This window comes from Lynx canadensis, chromosome A2 (genome assembly GCF_007474595.2).
Source record: "Lynx canadensis isolate LIC74 chromosome A2, mLynCan4.pri.v2, whole genome shotgun sequence".
Taxonomy (NCBI): Eukaryota; Metazoa; Chordata; class Mammalia; order Carnivora; family Felidae; genus Lynx; species Lynx canadensis.
In genome coordinates, this window is record NC_044304.2 from 62,391,844 (window position 1) to 62,410,004 (window position 18,161).

The following is an 18,161-nucleotide window of genomic DNA, read 5'->3' on the forward strand; positions in this document are numbered from 1 at the left end:
GACCGTCCAGGACACCGGCCCCCAGCTGAGGTGCCCGGCCCGGGTCTCCATACACACAATGTGGCGGGCAGGAAGGAGGCACAAGGCGGTCTCCCATCCCCGCCGGGGCCCCGTCCGGCACCCTCTCCCCGTGGGGAGTTTTTCTCAGAGACTTTAGAGTGTGTGCTTCCCACATAGCAGAAGGAAAGAAGCCTCTGTTACATTTTCCAAACACAAAAGGATGGGCTCCAAAAGTTACTGGACATTTAACGCAAATCCCAAGACTCGCCTCAGGGGATGGCAAAAATGTGGCCTTAGGTGGCCCTCCGTCCCCTGGGTCCGTGGCAGCCTGGATGGGGCTGGGAGCCCCCTACCCACGTGGCTGTCATCGGCCAGGGCTGACAGCTGGGCCTGGCACAGTCATCCTCCCAACTTCCCGCCTGAGGCTGGGGGCTCGCAGCGAAAATGCGGCTTCAAAATCACACCCCTCCCTCCACGTTCAAAACCTGGGCCCCGGGGCCTGGGCTCAGGGTCCTGCAAGATGGCAGCTTGGGGCAGACGACAACCTGTTGCCCAGACACCGGCCAGAATGTCCGCTCGTAACCGGACCACATCTTACAACTTAGCTTATCGACTTGAGGAAAGAAAGGGATTTCAAGTATAAAGTGACCCAAAATGACAGCCACGGAACTGCCGTGTCTGAAATGGAGCAGGATGTCCACGGGTGACATCTCAGCAAACAGCGCCATGGGGCCCACTGTCCGAGGCCCAGCTCCCAGTGAAATGACCAGGTTCCCCTTCTCTCACGTGGGACAGCGCCCTCCCCCATGTCCAGGCCGAGGCCCCCGCGCAGGAGCGGGCAAACTGCACGCAGTGGCGGTGAGGGCTCGGCTCTCCGGAAGGGGGCAGGTTTGGGGTGGCCCTGGGAGGTGCCTTCGCCCCTGCTGCCCGACCGTCTACACGGGCTCGGGGCTGCAGGGCAGGTGGGCGTGCTGGGGCACCAGGACCCGGCCACCGACACCAGCAGGCTTCTGCTCCTGGAGTGTTTCTACATCTGGGGGCTGACCGTGGAAGCGGGAGGAAATGATCCTTAGAGAATGACCTACTTTCAACTGTGATCTACCTCACAGAGCTTTTTCTTTCCCTTTTAACGGTGCGATCTTCCCTGGCTGTGGTGGACAGAGGCGCCCCAGCCTCAAAGGGCACAGGGGAGGCTGGGTCTGCTCTGCGGAGGAGGGGGGGGGTGGGGATCGAGGACAAGGTCAGACCCTGTTCTGAAACAGAATGAGCCAGGACACATCCTGGACGCGGCACAAGGCCCTGCCCAGAGCGGGCCTCACGCTCCCCTCGGAAGTGGCCGTGTCCTCACTGTCTCGCGAAACCAGTGCTTTCAAAGCCAGAGCACGGGGGCCCAGTGCATCCTGCCGGAACAGCTGTATCTCGTATCTACCTCACCTGGAGGCCCCGTTTACCCTGCATAACTTCTACGTGCAGGTTAAAAAACTCCCAAGGCACCGACCTGGACACGGGCGTATGTGACCAGCCTTGTCCCCAAAAAAGGCACATCCCCACAGTTAAAACACAAAGCAAACCAGACCAAACTAAACCCACAGGCAGCTTTCTGCCATCTGCAGAAGGTGGGCGCTCAAGGGAACGTTAGTCGGGGGTTGGGGGGGTGACCTCTACACAAAACACAGAGAACACGGAGAAGTTGTGCTCTGTGTGGCTCAACCGGGAAACTCCATGCCCAGCGCACATGTGAACTATTTCAACATGAGGTCCCAGCAGAGAAACACTTGCACACGTGTGGCACAGAGGACCACCCCTGCATGCCTACCAGGCGCCCCCCCATGCCCAACCTCTCCAGAACCTTCCAAGGCAGGGCCCTGCCACGTGTGTCCTATGGGACCACCTGCCCCTAGGGGGAGCCCCGGCTCCTCAGAAAGCCCACCCACCCACCATCCCAGGCTGGAGGCTGCACCAGCGGAAAAGGAACTCCACACAGAATCTTCTAGAACACAGTGCGTGACAGGCCCTTTTCAGACCATCCCACTGGACCAGGCACTTAGCACTGGGGTTCATGGCCTCAGTCATGGGGGTTCTTGCACCACGAGCAGGGAGGGGACAAGAATGTGGCGCTCAGCCACGCAGCACGGCCACAAAGGCCAATTCAGGAACTCGGAGGTCCCCCCAGGCCGCAGGCTCCCCCCATGCAACGTGACAATAGGTTCGTTGAGCTCGTGGGAAGAAAGGCACATTCTTACCGTGTTTATGATCCACTTAACTGAATACAAGAATTCCAACGAGAAAGTTGAACAGTGCCGTTTTCCAGCCACTTAACTGTTTCTCTCCAGGCAGTTGTGAGAACTAATCTTCAGGACAAGGCCTGAGGACTTTGTGCAGAAACTGTCCCCCATGTGGGCTGCGTGAGGACCTGCCCTTCATCCCTCCTCCCTGCTCTGAGGCACGCTGTCCCGGCTCGGCCCCCGGGATTCGGCTCAGACAGTGCATGTGCAGCCACATCCCTGCCTCCAGCGACCCCACCAAGCCTGCGTCAGGATGACAGCTGCTCACCCCAGGGGCCACCCCCACCTCTTCCCCAGCTGGCCGCCCCCCTCCTGGACACCACTCCTGTGAATCTTCCAGGAAGAAGTGATACGTGACTTAGCTGCTCAAAAACACCAACGACTTGGAATTTTCCCAGCTGCCGCGGGGCAGGACCACAGGCACACACCGTGTGGCATGTGTGTGAGGCAGGTGGGGACGCCCACCACGGGCCCCCTGATTGCCTGTCTTTCCGCTGTGGACAAATGCACGTGCACAGAGGCCAGGGTGTTGGGGAGACTTCCGGCCTTCCTCCTTCCCCCGAGGCTCAGGGCCTGGACGGGGACACCGGGAACATCTCTGCCTGTGACCATCTGCAGTCATCGCTGCCAATGGCAGCAGGCAGAGCCACCAGAAAGCACACGGGCATGCCGCCATGCTCACGGGCAGCACTCACGTCTGCCCAGCTCCCTCATTAGGACTGAGCCTCTGCTGTAAAAACCTAAAGGTGCATTTTCTGCAGAGGTAGGTGATAAAGGGCAGGCCTTGCTCAAGGCCACGAGCCCCGGACGTTCCCACCCCGGGGTCCTGTCCTGCCCACGCACCTTGCTCTCGGGAGATATCCGCCTTGTACCAGAATTTGGATGTGTCTTGGACAAAGTTCACGGACACATGTTTATCACCCGCATTATCTGCAAAACAGAATGTAAAACCGGTCACTGCGGAGGGTTTATGGCAACCGCTCACGTCTCATGAAACCAAACGTTCAAAGTCCAATGCGGGGCAAGGATGGGGTGTCCTGGGAAAGAGCGCCGTATTTAACTACGCGGGAGCCGGCTGGTGCGCGTCAGGGAGCAGGGCTTCCTGACCAGCGCAGACTTGGGGCGACATGGTGGCCGGCCCCGGGGAGCAGGACAGACAGGCAGACGGAGTGGCTGGGTGCTGCTTAATGGTGTCAGTATCTTATTCTTACACATTTGAAACATTTCATAGTTAAATTTTGAATGAGTTCACTGAATTCGAAAAAGAAAGGGGGTTGGGGGCGCCTGGGTGGCTCAGTCAGTTAAATGTCCACCTCTTGGTTTCAGCTCAGGTCATGATCTCACAGTTCATGGGTTCGAGCCCAGCATCGGGCTCTGTGCTGGCAGCTCGGAGCCTGCTTGGGATTCTCTCTCTCCCTCTCTCTCTGCCCCTCCCCTGCTCTCTCTCTCTCAAAATAGAAACAACAACAAAAAGAAAAATTTTCGAAGAACAAGGATTCCCAGTGGCAGGAGAAACAGAACCCACCGTGGGTCAGCGCAGAAGCAGAGGGAACAGAGACCCCGCTGGACGGCTCTGGGCTCCGCTCTTAAGGCGCTGCCCGGACATCCCAGGGCTCCCTCCTCGCTGAGCAAGCGCACACAGGGCTCCCACCGGCGGAGACGTGCCTACCTGGGCTGGGTGCCATTGGCTCCAACGCCTTGGGGAAATCCGGGAGGATGTTGGGGAATGGGATGCTCATGGAACTCCCACTGTGGGGGCTGGAGAAGCCGCTGGATGAAGGGGAGGCTGAGCCCAAAGACCGGTCCCCCTCCGAGGCTCGCTTCTTCTCGGGTAGGGGCGGCTGCCCGGGCAGGGTCAGCGGACTGTGGTGGCCGCTGTGGCCCGGCGTCACCGTGAGAAAACTGGAGGACAGGAAGCCGCTGTCACCGGCCGCTGCTGCCGTCCGCGGGGTGCTGGGGGCCTGGGGTGTTCCGTGGGAATGGACCAGCAAGGCCCCGGGGTCGTCCCCAGGGGCAAGGCAGCTCCCCACGGGGGCAGTGCCGAAGCCCAAGAAGGCCTGGCCACTCGGGGGGCCCAGAGCTTCAGGTGGCTCCGCCAGGGACAGCTGGTGGTTGTGGAAAGGGGCCTGGAGCTCGGCGGGTGGGAGGTGGGGCCGCCCGGGGCTGTCGGGGCCGAGGCTGGAGCCAGGGAACTCGCCGGAGCCCAGGACGCTTCCTGCCGGCCGGCCGCTCCCCAACAGGGCCAGCGAGGCTTTGGGGCTGCTCTCCACCCATGGGAGCTCGGCGGATGGAGGGCTGTTGGAAAGACAGAGCAATCAGAACACTCTAGGAGGCGCCCGGAGATCAGCAGGGGTCCCCCAGACAGCGAAGACAGACGGGAAACCGGTGCTGAGGCTCCCCCAAAATGTCAGCAGTCAGACCCGTCCCCTTCCCTCTTCGCCGCTCACCCCAAGATGCTCAGCCCCTCGCACCCGATCACACCTTCCCTGCCTCCTCCCTCCTCACTCGGCCAAGGCCTTTCTGCTCAAGACAAAACCCGGGTCTCCGGCTCTGAAGCCTCTCAGCCCCGTGTCCAGCTGGCAGTCTGTGCCTGCCCTGCATGCACGTCGGCCACGCAGTTCACTGTGTGTGGCTTCTGGCAGAATGGCTTCCCCAGGCACAAACCACGCTCCCCATTTTCTTCTTCCCCCTCCCCTGATAGCTAGCCAGAGCACCTGACTCAGTTTCCCCTAACCAGCTGATTAAAGGAGCCCAGTAGTAATATGAGAAGTTACCCTACCCGAAGCCAGAAATTCCAGGATGGAGGGAATCAGAAATTCCAAATTTCTGGAACTCCAGAAAGTCAGCTCCCAGCCAGCATATCACACACACTCCCTAGCAAACACTTACTGCCCCAGGCATCACACCAAGTCCTCAGATGAGACCCTGACCCTGGTTTGAAGAAGAAGAACCGGACGCCTGGGTGACTCAGTCAGTTAAACGTCTGACTCTTGATTCGGCTCAGGTCATGATCTCACAGTTTGTGAGTTTGAGCCCCACATTGGGCTCTGCACTGATGCTTGGGATTCTCTCTCTCTCTGCCCCTCCCCTGTTCTCTCTCTCTCAAAATAAATAAGTAAACTTAAAAAAAAAAAAAAAAAAAGAGGAAGGAGGCAGAATCAAGAGCCGGGGCATGACGTGTCCTAGGGAAACACCAAGGAACCGTTCCTGGTCAGGGCACATGCAGTGGCTCAAGGGCCGGCCCCCACAAAGCACCGACATGACCTCTCTCCCTCTGTGTGCCCCTCCTGCTCTCGCAATCCACCAAGGGGGTGTCGCTGGGCTTTCCCGAACACCGGGACAAACTCCATGTCCCCAAGAGCACCGCCATCCTGGCCGCCGAGGGAGACCAAGCCCGAGCACCCCTGCTCCAGGCTTGGCTCAGAGCACACTGTCACAGGTGCCGGTCCTGAACTGGCCACTGTCCCCAGAGTCCACCTACCAGTGGGTTCCCTGAGCACGTGGCCCGTCAACAGTGGGGGGATGCTCTCAGGAGTGTCTATCTGTGATTACACTTCTCAAGAGCGACGACGGTTCTCAGCGCACAGAGCAGCCGCGTGTGGGCTGCAGGCCAGGCCCTCCGCCCTCCCCTCCGTGGCCTGTTCCATCTGCAAGGGCGGCTCCGCTAAGCGCAAGGGCCCGTTTCCCTACCTCTCGCGCCGCTGGCCGGGGCTGCTGCTGGAGGTGGTGCTGGACGTGAACGCCCGCTGGAAGGAGGAGGGCGCGGCCGGCATGTCAGCCCGGAGCGTCGCGGCTTTGGGCCCGACAGGGCTCTCGGACATCCCCACAGCGCGATGCGGGATCTCAGGGCAGCCTCGAGGTTCTGCAGCGAGAAAACCAGAGTGGAGATGTGCTTACAGGCCTGGTCACTATTCTTCCAGAAGGGGTGAAATGGCTTCTGAAAATCTGTGCTGCAGGGGAGGGGCCCAAAGCCACTAAGCAGGGGTCACTCTGGTCTGGTGCACTCCCCAAATGCAAGACACGGACGGAACATGCGCCCAACTTCCCCACGCTACGGTGAGCTGACGAGCTTCGTGCAAAGCTTTGTTCTGCCTTGCACACGTCATCAACATCCTGCAGGCAACTTTACACAGACAGACCGACCGTGATGATGAAGCCGGCTGGCTGTCACTTTAGAAAGGGGCTTCAGAGGGCACCTGGGGGGCTCAGTCAGTTGAGCATCCAACTTCGGCTCAGGTCATGATCTCACAGTTTGTCGGTTCGAGCCCCGCCATTGGGCTCTGTGCTGACAGCTCGGAGCCTGGAGCCTACTTGGGATTCTGTGTCTCCCTCTCTCTCTGCCCCTTCCCCACTCATGCTGTCTCTCTCAAAAATTAATAAACATTGAAATAAAAGTCAGGGGTGCCTGGGTGGCTCAGTCGGTTAAGCATCCGACTTCGGTTCAGGTCATGATCTTACAGTTCATGAAATCGAGCCAGGCTCTGCGCTGACAGCTCAAAGCCTGGAGCCTGCTTCCGATTCTGTGTATCCCTCTCTCTCTGCCCCTCCCCTGCTCACACTCTTGTCTCTTTCCCTCTCTCAACAATAAATATGGAAGGAAGGAAGGAAGGAAGGAAGGAAGGAAGGAAGGAAGGAAGGGCAAGGCCTTCTCTCTGCGAAACAGCAGAAGAGACTCCACAGAAGAGACACTTTCCACAAAGTACAGGCCCTGTGGCTGTGGCTCAGTGGGCACTTCACCTCCATGTCTCCCGAGTTGGTATCTTAGTCCACACCCTGGGCTTCGAGCTTCCTAGCACACGTCCCACCTCCAGCACAGCCCTGATGGCTGGTGTCCCCACCCCAGCAAGATGCAGAGACCCTGGCCCGGACCCTGTCACTCAGGGAGTGAGAAACTGAGTGCCATGGAAACCTGCTGTTTAACACCAAGCCAACACCTCCCTGGAATTTCATACATTTTCACGGACAAAATGCCCATCTGGTTATGGCCCGGCATCTCCATTATTTCTGGATATTTGTACAATCTTGCCTTTTTCGATATTTATTTTTGAGAAAGAGTGAGAGTGTAGAGGCAGAAAGAGAGAGAGGGAGAGACTATCCCAAGCAGGTTCCACACTGTCAGCACAGAGCCTGACGCAGAGCTTGAACCCACCAGCTGGGAGATCATGACCTGAGCTGAAGCTGGACGCTCAACCGACTGAGCCACCCAGATGCCCCACTTGCCTTTTTTTGTAAACTCAGCTTCTTAAAAAATCGACCATGGTCAATAAAATAACATTGTAAGAAATACAGGTTATTTTGCTTTCTGCTTTAGAACAAGGGAGACTTGGGGCACCCGGGGGGCTCGGTTGGTTAGGAGTCCAAATCTGGATCACAATTGTGGGACTGAGACTCCCATTGGGCTCTGCACTGAGCATGGAGCCTGCTTAAGATTCTCTCGTTCTCCCTCTGCCCCCACCCCTGCTTGTGTGCACTCCCAGTCTCTCTCTCTCTCTCCCTCTCTCTCTCTCAAAACATATAAGTTAAAAAAAAAATAACGAGAGTTGATAAAAGCATAGTAAAGTCTTTAAAAATTCTAGATCACTCCTATGACTCATTTCCAGGAAGGGGATGGCATTAGGGCGGGTAATGCATCCTGGCCACAGACCCCTTTGAAGCACGTGGAATATAGGCTGGACCCAAGTCTGTGGTCAGGGCTGTGGAAGTCCCACTGATCTAGAGAGAGAAAAAGTGAGGTTCTGAGCCACTTGGGCAGCTGGGACTTGAAGTGAGCCCGATGCCTGGTCACCAAGGCTGAGGTAGCAGCTGGGAAGCCACAAAACAAGCAGGGGTTTGGGCAGTTTCACGGTGGGGCTCTAGGCACTTACCCAGGAAGAGAGGCCCTTGCCAACAGGGATTCCAGGTGAGGCCCCAGAGGGCCACGTCGTGGGAACACCAGCACCAGAAACAGATCAGGCCCACCTGGACCTAAATGTCTGCCTGGAGAAAATCTCCCTCTCTGGAGATACACCACCCTCCACAGCCTGCCTGTTTATTCATCGACTGATTGATCCATCCATCTTTCCATCTATCTACCCACCCGTCTAACCACGTATCATCCATCCACCCCATCATGCATCTGTCCATTCATCATCCATTCATCCACCTATCCATCAATCCATCCATCCATCTGCCTATCCATCCATCCATCCATCCATCCATCCATCCATCCATCCATCCACCTATCTAACCTAACCATCCAGCCAGTCGGCCAGTCATCTACCTACCTATCCAACCATCATCTATCCATCTACCTATCTAACCATCCATCATCTATCCATCCATCCAGCTACCTAACCTTCCATCCATCCTTCTATCCAGCTACCTAACCATCTGTCCATCCACCCTCTATCCATCCGTCTATCTATCTATCTATCTATCTATCTATCATCGATCTATAATTTCTGGACACAATTCAAATATTTAATTTAAAAAACCGATCAGGGAGCACCTGGGTGGCTCAGTCGGTTAAACATCCAACTTCAACTCAGGTCATGACCTCGCAGTTCGTGAGTTGAAGCCCCGCGTTGGGCTCTGTGCTGACAGCTCAGAGCCTGGAGCCTGCTTCAAATTCTGTGTCTCCCCCGCTCTCTACCACTCCCCGACTTGCATTGTCTGTCTCTCTCTCTCTCAAAAATAAACATCAAAAAAAATTAAAAAAATAAAAAAACCAATCAGGTGAGCCAGGTAACAGACAAAGAAATTTAAAACAAAGACAAAGAGAAAGAGAGAGAGAACACTCACAGCTATACATATGTTGGAGTTAAAAGGCATACACGCTTTAATTAAATGGAAATTGTTTCAGAAAATGTAAGAGAATTTCACAAAAAACCTGGAGTGCATTAAGAATAATCCAGTGTCGGGGCACCTGAGTGGCTCAGTCAGTTTAAGCGTCTGACTTTGGTTCAGGTCACGAACTCCTGTGGTTTGTGAGTTCGAGCTCCACATCGGGCTCTGTGCTGACGGCTCGGAGACTGGAGCCTGTTTCGGATTCTGTGTCTCCCTCTCTCTCTGCCCCTCCCCTGCTTGTGTTCGCTCATGCACGCGCGCGCGCTCGCTCTCTCTCTCTCAAAATTAAATAAACATTAAAAAAAATTTAGAAAGCAATCCATGGAATCTAACCAAGATAAGTAAAAACAAAACTACACATTTTCACTTAGTAGTCAAACTTATTAAAATCAGTGACAAACGTCGAAACATAGCACCTTGTGCAATCCTGGGAAGGGGGAAACAGAGGAACCGATTTCAGTGGTTTTTACGCACTCAGTACACTTTTCTCTACAGAGAAGCCCAGCGCTAATGTATTGTTTTTTTAAGTTCATTTATTTATTTGTGAGAGAGACAAAGAGAGCACAAGCAGGGGAGGGGCGGAGAGAGAGGGAGAGAGGATCCCAAGCAGGCTCCCCACTACCAGCACAGAGCCTGACATGGGGCTTGAACGCACCAACTGTGAGGTCGTGACCTGAGCCAAAACCAAGAGTCAGACACTTACCGACAGAGTCCCCCAGTCTCCCCACTAACGCTGTACTTGTACAAACCACACTGTAAGTCCCTGAGGACTGGCACTCCTGCATCCACAGAGGCACTTGTGGGAGGGACTGCTTCTGTCTGCGGGAGCTGGAGGGCTTCCTGGAGGAAGCATGTTTGATGGGAGCCGGGAAGGATGCAGGATTCCGGTAAAATGGACACTATGGGAGTGCTGTGCACTTTCTGCGGGCTTTGTGTGCACAGGGCAGGGCAACCCCACTGCCCCCTGCCGGGCCCCCACCCCTGTGCCAACGTGTCTCACACCTGCTATGAAGTAATGAACGAGGTAGGGGTGGCTCCGAAGTTAAAGGAAAAAGTCCAGGGCAGGATGTGGAAACAGCCCCGGGGGCTGGCCTGAGGACTCAGGGTGGTGGTCCTGATCACCCCAGGCCCGGCCAAGGAGCAAGCACCCAACTCTGGAGTCAGAAGACCTGCTTATCGGTAAAGGCCAACATGCCTGCATGAGGGTGGCTGGAGCCTGGCGGGCCACACAAGAGCGTGCACAGCACCTACCCCCCGGCAGGTGACTCCGTCACCAACGGTGCTCTCGGTGGTCCTGCTGCAGCCACAGGGGCACACGCTCTAGTGTTGCCGTGCCACAGCAGCCTCAGGAATCCCACGCCACAGCCGCGTGGCGCCTGAGATCGGCACCCCCAGGACCGAGGCAGGAGGGAGATGAGATCCTGCTTTGTTCCCGTCACCCCATCCCCGGTTCCGGAAAATAGCAAGCTCAGCGCTCCCCATGAAAGTGGCTTTGTTCACAACTCAGCACCAACTCTGGGCAATGGCTGGGTTTTGTTCCCTGCCCCAGGCCACAGAGCTTAATTAACCCTCAATCTGGAGAAGGGACAGCCAAGGACCTCAGCGTGGGGACACTGGCTTCCCGGCCACATTTGCCACAGAGCCGGGCCCTCCTGTGTGCTCAGAGACGCATGCACGCAGCTGAAGGTGGCCCCACGGGGCTGCAGGGCCCCCCACCCACCCAGCAGGAGTGGGGCCTCGAGGAGAAAGGGCACGATCTCCATCCTCAGAGGTGCGGGGCGCAGGCCCGTCCCTGTGGGACATCCAGAGAGTGTGACACAGGAACCCCACGGGGCTGGAGAAGACACTGGAAACCTGAACCAAAAACAAGCACACCAGGTCTGGGAGTTGGCCCATAGACGCAAACCCGCCTCGTGGACCCACCACCTTCCAGGAAGCGCACGCGGGGAGGGCAGGTGGAACATGTGTGGCTGACAGTGTTCACCTTGAACCTCTGCTGTTAGCAGTTACGGTGACGTTTTGAAAGGACTGTCCCTGGGCCCGGCCGCCTATTCCAGGCCATTGGCTTCTGCATTCTCAGTCTGGGTCCGGACGGAGGCCCAGGGGTGCAGTGAGGACGGTCAGGAGCTGGTGAGGCGTCCCGCCCGCGAGGGAGCTGCCTGGCCGGTGACACGTGAGGGCCCCGGAGGCCCCGACACGTGCCTCTTTCACGTCCCCAGCATCCTCCAGGCAAAGCCACGTTTGTGTTTCTCCTGACATAGTCTCACATTTCCCCTTTCCTGCTGACACCCCAGGAGGAGGCACAATTCCATCAGTGTTTGGAAACCAGGCCCCTGGCTTCCTGGTTCCCTGGGCCAGCTGCTGTCCTGGCGCCCCTCCCTCCGGGGCTCCCAGACCTTCCAGGACCTTCCGGGCCCAGGCTCCCCTCAGCTTCCCCTTCCTGCACTTCCTTTACCCAGAACAGGGGTGACAGAGGGTCGTGGGCTTTTTTCCAAAAGGTCTATTTTTAGGCCCCGCTGGGGCCGCTGCAGGAGGTTCCGTGGGAAGCTGGATAACATCTGCTCCCCGCTGGCCGCGATTCTCAGCACAGGAAAAGTTTCCAGGAAGAAGGGGGCCCCTCATGCTCGCTGCCCGCCCAGCCCAAGCCGGCCAGACCCAGGTCTATGCGTGCTGGGACGTGGCCCCCACCTTAGGCGCAGGGACCACAATGTGCTGCACAAGTCGGGGTGCAGGACATCAACACAAAGTCACGCCTCCCTGCCTTCCTGTGCGTGAAGAATCTTACAAAGCACAACAACGATTGACTCGTGCGTCAGTGACTGTTAATTACAAACTGCAGCTACACTTCCACATGGCCTTTAAGGAAACGTGAAATAAATTTAGCAGGGGGGATGTCAAGAGGATACTCACCTATCCCGGGTAAGAAAGAGGAGTTTTGCTATTTGACCACCTGACTGAGCCTCAGGCCGTGAGAAACAGGCATATTCTCGGTCACCCCTCTGGAAGCGAGTGTGAGGCTGTACATTCGTATGGTCGATCCATCATCGATCGATCCAGCCTCCACCATCATCCATCTGTCACCACGTCCCCCCAACACCCTGCCCTCCTGCTCACACCCGGGGACTACGGAGTTAACTGTGGACCATCAGAGAGATTTCTGCACGAGTAGTATGAACACATTTTTCATCTCCGTCCCTGTATCTCCAGGTGTGAAGGTTGGGGCTGCCAGGGCTGCCCACACCCCCTGAGGTTCTGGACCTGGGCTCTTGACCACAAGTCACGGACCGCTGGCCGCACTCCCAGCCTCTGGCACTCCATCTGCAGAATCCCACCCGTGAACAGCAGCTCAGATGTCTTCTCGGGTCTGTTCAGCTCTAAATTTAAAGTGTTATTTTTAAAAAGCATGACTTTGCATGGGAAGCTGGGTAGAAGTGATTTTTTTTTTTAAAGGAAGTCCTTATCTTAGCACGCTTCTGTTATTTGTCTACGAACAGCAGGCCATTAAGCCGAGCTTCTGGAAAGCAAAGGAAGGACAGCCAAGCAACCAGATAGAAGGAGAATTAAGTAGGGAAAACCCCTGAAAGGCTGGAACAGCCAAGGCCTCCGTGTGTGTTTCTGGATAAAAATCAAAGCCGCGTACCCGTAGCCCCACAGAAGGAAATGGCGGATGACCTCCGCGTGGACGGACACGTACTTTCTCGGTCCTGAGCTTTTCCCTTCGTGCATCTTCGGGTCAAAATCTCTGACCGTGAATGTGTTCTACGGCTAAGGTCAGCATTTTCCGTGCGTAGCCGGAATGCCCCCCCCGGGGGTGAACTGGTTCCCTCTTATAGAAGGACCGACGTTCTCGTTCCCCCGACAGACTCAGAAGTGCCCGGCCGACGCCGGGGTCAAGGCTCCTGTCTGGGTGCAGACGGCTGACCCCGCCGTGATGCCCTCCTCCAAGCGGGAGGTACCCCCTCCAGAAACATCTGCAGGCCTCCCCCAGCCGGGAGAACTGAGAACCTGCGCACACAGCTCAAACAGCCCGTTGCAGTCGGGACCCTGTGTTTTCCAGCCTCTTTGAGGATGTCTCTTTTCCATTCAGAGGTTCTGATTCAAACATGCTGGCAGGAAAACACACTTCCCCCTAGTTAGCTGGGGTGGTGCCGGGAATTCTAATGTGGAAACGGGGAGAGTTTCCAAAGCATTTGCTACCCGTGCGATGCACCACGTGAGTCCAGTCTCTCAGGCGCTCACGGGGCCCCGTGGCAACCCACAAAATTGGGCTTTGGTGTGTGCGCCCAGGAGGACAAACTGCTTCCGTCCGCAGGGCTCGGCAAAGAACGGCTTCGGGGCCAGGGGTCCTGGGGATACCGAGACCACCCGGAGCCTGGACGCAGGAAGCTGCACACAGAGCGGAGAAGCAGGCAGGGGTGAGGCGTCGTGACCAAAACCCCAAGGCTAGAACCTTCCTCTGCGGCTCACTGACATCTCCCTTTCCAAGAAAGAACGTGGTAAAGGACACACAAACTTCACGATCTTAACCACCTGTGGTGTGCAGTTCAGCAGCACCCAGGACGCCCACGCCGTGCGCCTCAGCACTGCCATCCTCCCAAACCAAAGCTCTGTCCCTGTTAGACACTCCTCCCCACCCCTCCCCCAGCCCCGCACCCACCTTCCTCCTCCCCGGACGGGACCCCTCGCAGGACCTTGCCCAAGTGGAATCATCCAGTATGCGTGCTTCTGTGTCTGGCTTCTGTCCTCAAGGGTCATCCGTGTGGCAGCATGTACGAAAATGTCCTTCCTTCTTAGGCTGATGATATTCCACTGCTGGACGGGCCACGTTTTGTTTATCCTTCATCCAAGGGTGGGTACGTGTGTGCTCAGCCCTCTGGCTCCTGTGAGTAGCCCCACGTCTTTCTCCCGTGTTCTGTCAGCCAGTTACGTGGTGGGGACCGGTCACTTGCAGCAGCCCCAGTGATAGGAGATCTTGAAGCTGCTGTCCACTGGGTAGGAATCAAGGCAGACTGGAATGCACATGGCAGATGGTGTCGGGCTACCCGGGGGACAGGGTGCCAGGGAGAAGGAGGCACTGGACCTCCCTCAGGGAAGCCTTCCTTGTGCGGAGGCCAGAGCCCAGAGAAAGTGCTTTCCAGGCAGAGGGGAGCCTATGCACCTGCTGGCGGGTCAGCCGAGGAGAGACAGGGAGTGTGGTCACCACAGCCTGCGTCCCAGGATTTACACGCAGACGGAGGCCAGCAGCAGACACGGACCCCACAGACGACGCCCAGGTCTGTCGGTGAAGATGCCTGTCCTCGTGACCCCCGTTTGGTTACAAGTCCCAAGTTCCCCGAACAATTCCAGCCCCACAACGGGGCCAGGCCACAGGACAAAAATTCTTGATGTTTTCTTCCTTTGGGCACAATTCCAGCAATCGGCTTTCCGCTAGAAATGCACGTGGGTTTCATGTGAAACGCTGCCACGGGACATCTAAGGAGAGGTCACTTCAGCCCGGCAAAGACTGCTAACATATGGACCCTTAAGAGCCTTCAACCAGTATGTGGGTGGGAGCCTTCTTCCCACCATGACTGTACTGCAGAACTTCACAGTCACGTTCAAAGGGCCTGTGGCACAAGCCTGCCTCTTGCCATGACTGGAAGACCCCATTTCCCACGGAAAATCTGATGGACATACATCCAAGGCATCCTTATGGGCTGCTTACGCCCCAGAACCCCTGGGCATTTGGGGACCTGCCTCTGGGACCCCAGCAGGCTAATGGGAGGTTTCTGTCCCAATTTCAGAAACCGGAAGCCTGCCATTTTCAGGAGATTATCACCGCTCAGATCCTAAAACCAGGTCCCCAGCCAGGCAGCAGTGAGTATGCAAAACCCGTAAATCACCCTGAGATCATGGGATCGTAAGACCACAAACCCTGTTAGGTCAGTGCTGGAAATCTCAGCCTCAGTTAACACTGCGTGGCTCCCTGGGTTCCCGCCATTACTGAGTGTGTGAAGCTGATACGTCTTCACAACGTGTGCTGAGACACAGCAGATATTTTTGTTAGAAAAAGCAAGTTTTCATAGAGTGTCAGCACATTACCAATAATCCCTACGTGCAGGGCCCTTTGCAGGCTTACTTGGTCCTCAAAACAACTGGTCAGGGTCTGCACTGTCACCAGCTGACCTGACGGGAAGCCACATCTTCCAGAAACTCCCGTGCCTCGTTGGCCGGAGGGGATTCCAGAACCTTCTCCTGAATTCCCATCGTCATGCTCCTCTTCCTTCTGGACCCGGACTCCCTGGGTCAGAGTCCTGGTGTCACACATGTACCCGCGATCTATTCCTCACACAATGCGATCTATTCCTCAGGTCCTGGAAGCTAAAGTTGGAGATCCAGGCGTGGCCGGGCTGGTCCCTCCCCAGGCCTCTCCTGGATGCAGGGACGGCCGTCTCCTCCCCGTGTCCTCACGTGGTCGTCCCTCTGCATGTCTGTGTCCTGATGTCCTCCGCTTACAAAGACGCCATCACACTGGACCAGGGCCGCCCTAATCATCTCCTTTCACCATAGTCACATCTGCAAATCCCTGCCCCCGAATCCAGCTGCATTCTGACATCAACATGTGAACTTCCGGGGAGGACATGCCCACAGTACTAGGCGCACGTTTTGGGGCGACATAGCCTCTTTGGAAATGGCAGGATAAGAATGAGGGCGCGTGCTTCAGGGTCATGGGGAGGACTCCCTCGGGAGGACACGAAGGGTGCTCACTACGGCGGGCAATGAGGAACGAGAGATGGGAGGAGGAGACCACCTGTCATCTCCCCTCGTCCTCGGGGCCCTGGATGGCGGCCCCGACAAGGCTGAGGCAGACATCCAGAGGCGCAAGCAACCTCAGACTCTGGGAGCCCTCGCCGGACGGTGCAGTGTCCACGGCACCCGCCATCCCTACCTGCGGCCTAGTGGGTGATCAGGAGGCTCCGAGGGGACGACACTGTGGCTCCCTGGACCCTAATGTCTTCACTCTGGCTATTTTCCACTCGGGTTCCCACCTGACACCATTTCCGACAAGCAGGCTGGTCACGCCGATCCACAAAAGGTCTTTGCTAACACGATCTTGGTGGTCAAGGTGTGGGGGAGGCTGTGCACGCACGTGGGAGCTTCAGGCCTGCGTTGCTCTCTGTGCTGGCAGTGGAGAGCCTGCTTGGGATCCTCTCTCCCTCTCTCTCTCTGCCCCTCCCTCCCCTGCTCTCTCTCTCAAAATAAAAGGAAAAAAAACTTGCTCCAAACATCTCACTGTAACTTCCAGCACCCAGTCACCACAACAGACGCTCCCTCCACAAGAGGCCAGGCCAGACGGCAGGTGGCCGCCCCCGCAGAGCCACATCCTGGGACCCTCTCCCCAGAACGACCCCTCCCCCAGGACAGGATGCAGGAAATCGCTCCGCTTTGGGGGGAAGGAGGAAACAGACCCGAGGGACCTGATCCTAAGACACATTTCCTTCTCTCCAAAGTGAAGGGCAAACCGAAATCCGCAGCGGATACGGGAGCGCCGCTCCTGGTCTCAGACGCCCCAGCCGCCCCCCACATGAGTGGTCTGTCCTGTCTTCACAGTCCCTTAAACAGAACCACGAGAACTGACGGGGACCGAGCGTTCTCTGACCTTCTCGGCCATCCTGGAGGAAGGGGGATTCTCTGTGTCCAAAGCATGAGCCGTTCCCTGAGATGCGAGCAAGGGTCAGCCTGGCCCCGGAGACCCATACAGGGACCCGGATGGGGACCCACTCTCGCCGTAGCGGGAGAGACAGGGGAGGGTGAGACCAGAACAAGCGAGGATAAACAGGAAGGGCGAATTTCATGATTAAGGGAAGAGGAAGGCAGAAAGAAGCTGGTGGAGAAGTCTGGACAGGGCCCAAGTGCATGTGCACGGAGGCCTGGACGCCTCAGACAAGTCTGGGGAGTGCTGCACCATGGTGGAAGCTTCCTGTCCTCCAGAGGGGTCCCTCGTGGTGACAAGCCCCTCCCGGGTGCCGGCGCCCTTGGCCACCCATGGCCAGAACCCCCCGCAGATCCTCCAGGGGCCCCGAGAGGGAGCCGAGGCCGCTCCAGTCCTTGGGGAACCCCTGGACTCGGCGGGGGCTGCGGGTGGGGACGCAGCTCCCTGCCTGACCCTGTCCTCACAGAAACCTCAACTCTGCGTGCCCATCTTTTACTACACGGGAGCCGCGGTTTACTGACACCCCAGGTGCCTGGGTCCACAGGGCGCCTCCCCGCGAGGACGCGGCTCTCCAGAGCAGGAAGCCGCGGAAGAGGAGGCAGAGCTGAGATGTGGACGCGGGAGTAGGGTCTCCGTGGCGCGGTCGCAGCTCCAGCACCACGGCCCCTGGCCTGGCGACAAGGGGGCCGACGCGTTCCCTCTTCCTGCAAGTCTGCCCAAGGTGCGCGTTCCAGGAAGCCTGTCATCAAGGGGTCCCCACCCTGTGGCCACGTCCCCAGAGGGCCATCAGGCACCACACCAACCCCTGCCCAAGGGGCAAAAGGTAAGGCTCTGGGCCCTCCGGAAACATCCACCTTCCTTCAGGGCAACGGCCGGGGCGTGCCTCTCCCCTCCCTCCCTCCCTCCCTCCCTCCCAGCAGATCCCTCAGCACACAGTCAAACACAGTCTTACTTCTAGACTCTTCATGATAAACTGTCCCCACGTTCTACTGCAACCCCGCCCACTCCGGGGAACAGGACAGCATCCCGAGCTCAAGGCTTCACACCCCACACGGGATCCGCTCATGGAGTCCCCATCAAGTGCCCCTTGCAGCTAAGGCTGGGATTTACCTCCTTGGCTCCTGCGGGCCACTCCCGGTGCCCGTGGACCATGCCTCCGCCCCGAGAGTCACGTCCCTACTTCACCTCGGTGTCCCATGTCTCAGCACCGAGGACGTGTTTGTACAGCAAATGTTTACCGAATTAGCAAAGCTAAAAACAGTCTGGTTGGGAACTTGTGGTTCCGGCCAGGAGGGAGCAGCCTCGCCGTGAAACTACACCCTGGATGTCACCAGGCCGCGGCACAGGAGACCCGGACA

At 57.4% G+C, this 18,161-nt stretch overlaps 1 protein-coding gene across 1 annotated transcript in view; it reads right to left on the reverse strand.

Moving 5' to 3' along the window:
* Window positions 1–18,161, reverse strand: part of TNS3 (tensin 3) — a 216,531-nt gene that overhangs the window by 20,165 nt on the left and 178,205 nt on the right. Inside the window, exons 21-23 of the mRNA XM_032592493.1 lie at window positions 5,976–6,147; window positions 3,955–4,580; window positions 3,129–3,215 (exon numbers count right to left, since the gene is read on the reverse strand). Of these exons, the coding sequence (XP_032448384.1) occupies window positions 3,129–3,215; window positions 3,955–4,580; window positions 5,976–6,147 (885 nt within the window). The remainder of the gene's footprint in view (window positions 1–3,128; window positions 3,216–3,954; window positions 4,581–5,975; window positions 6,148–18,161) is intronic.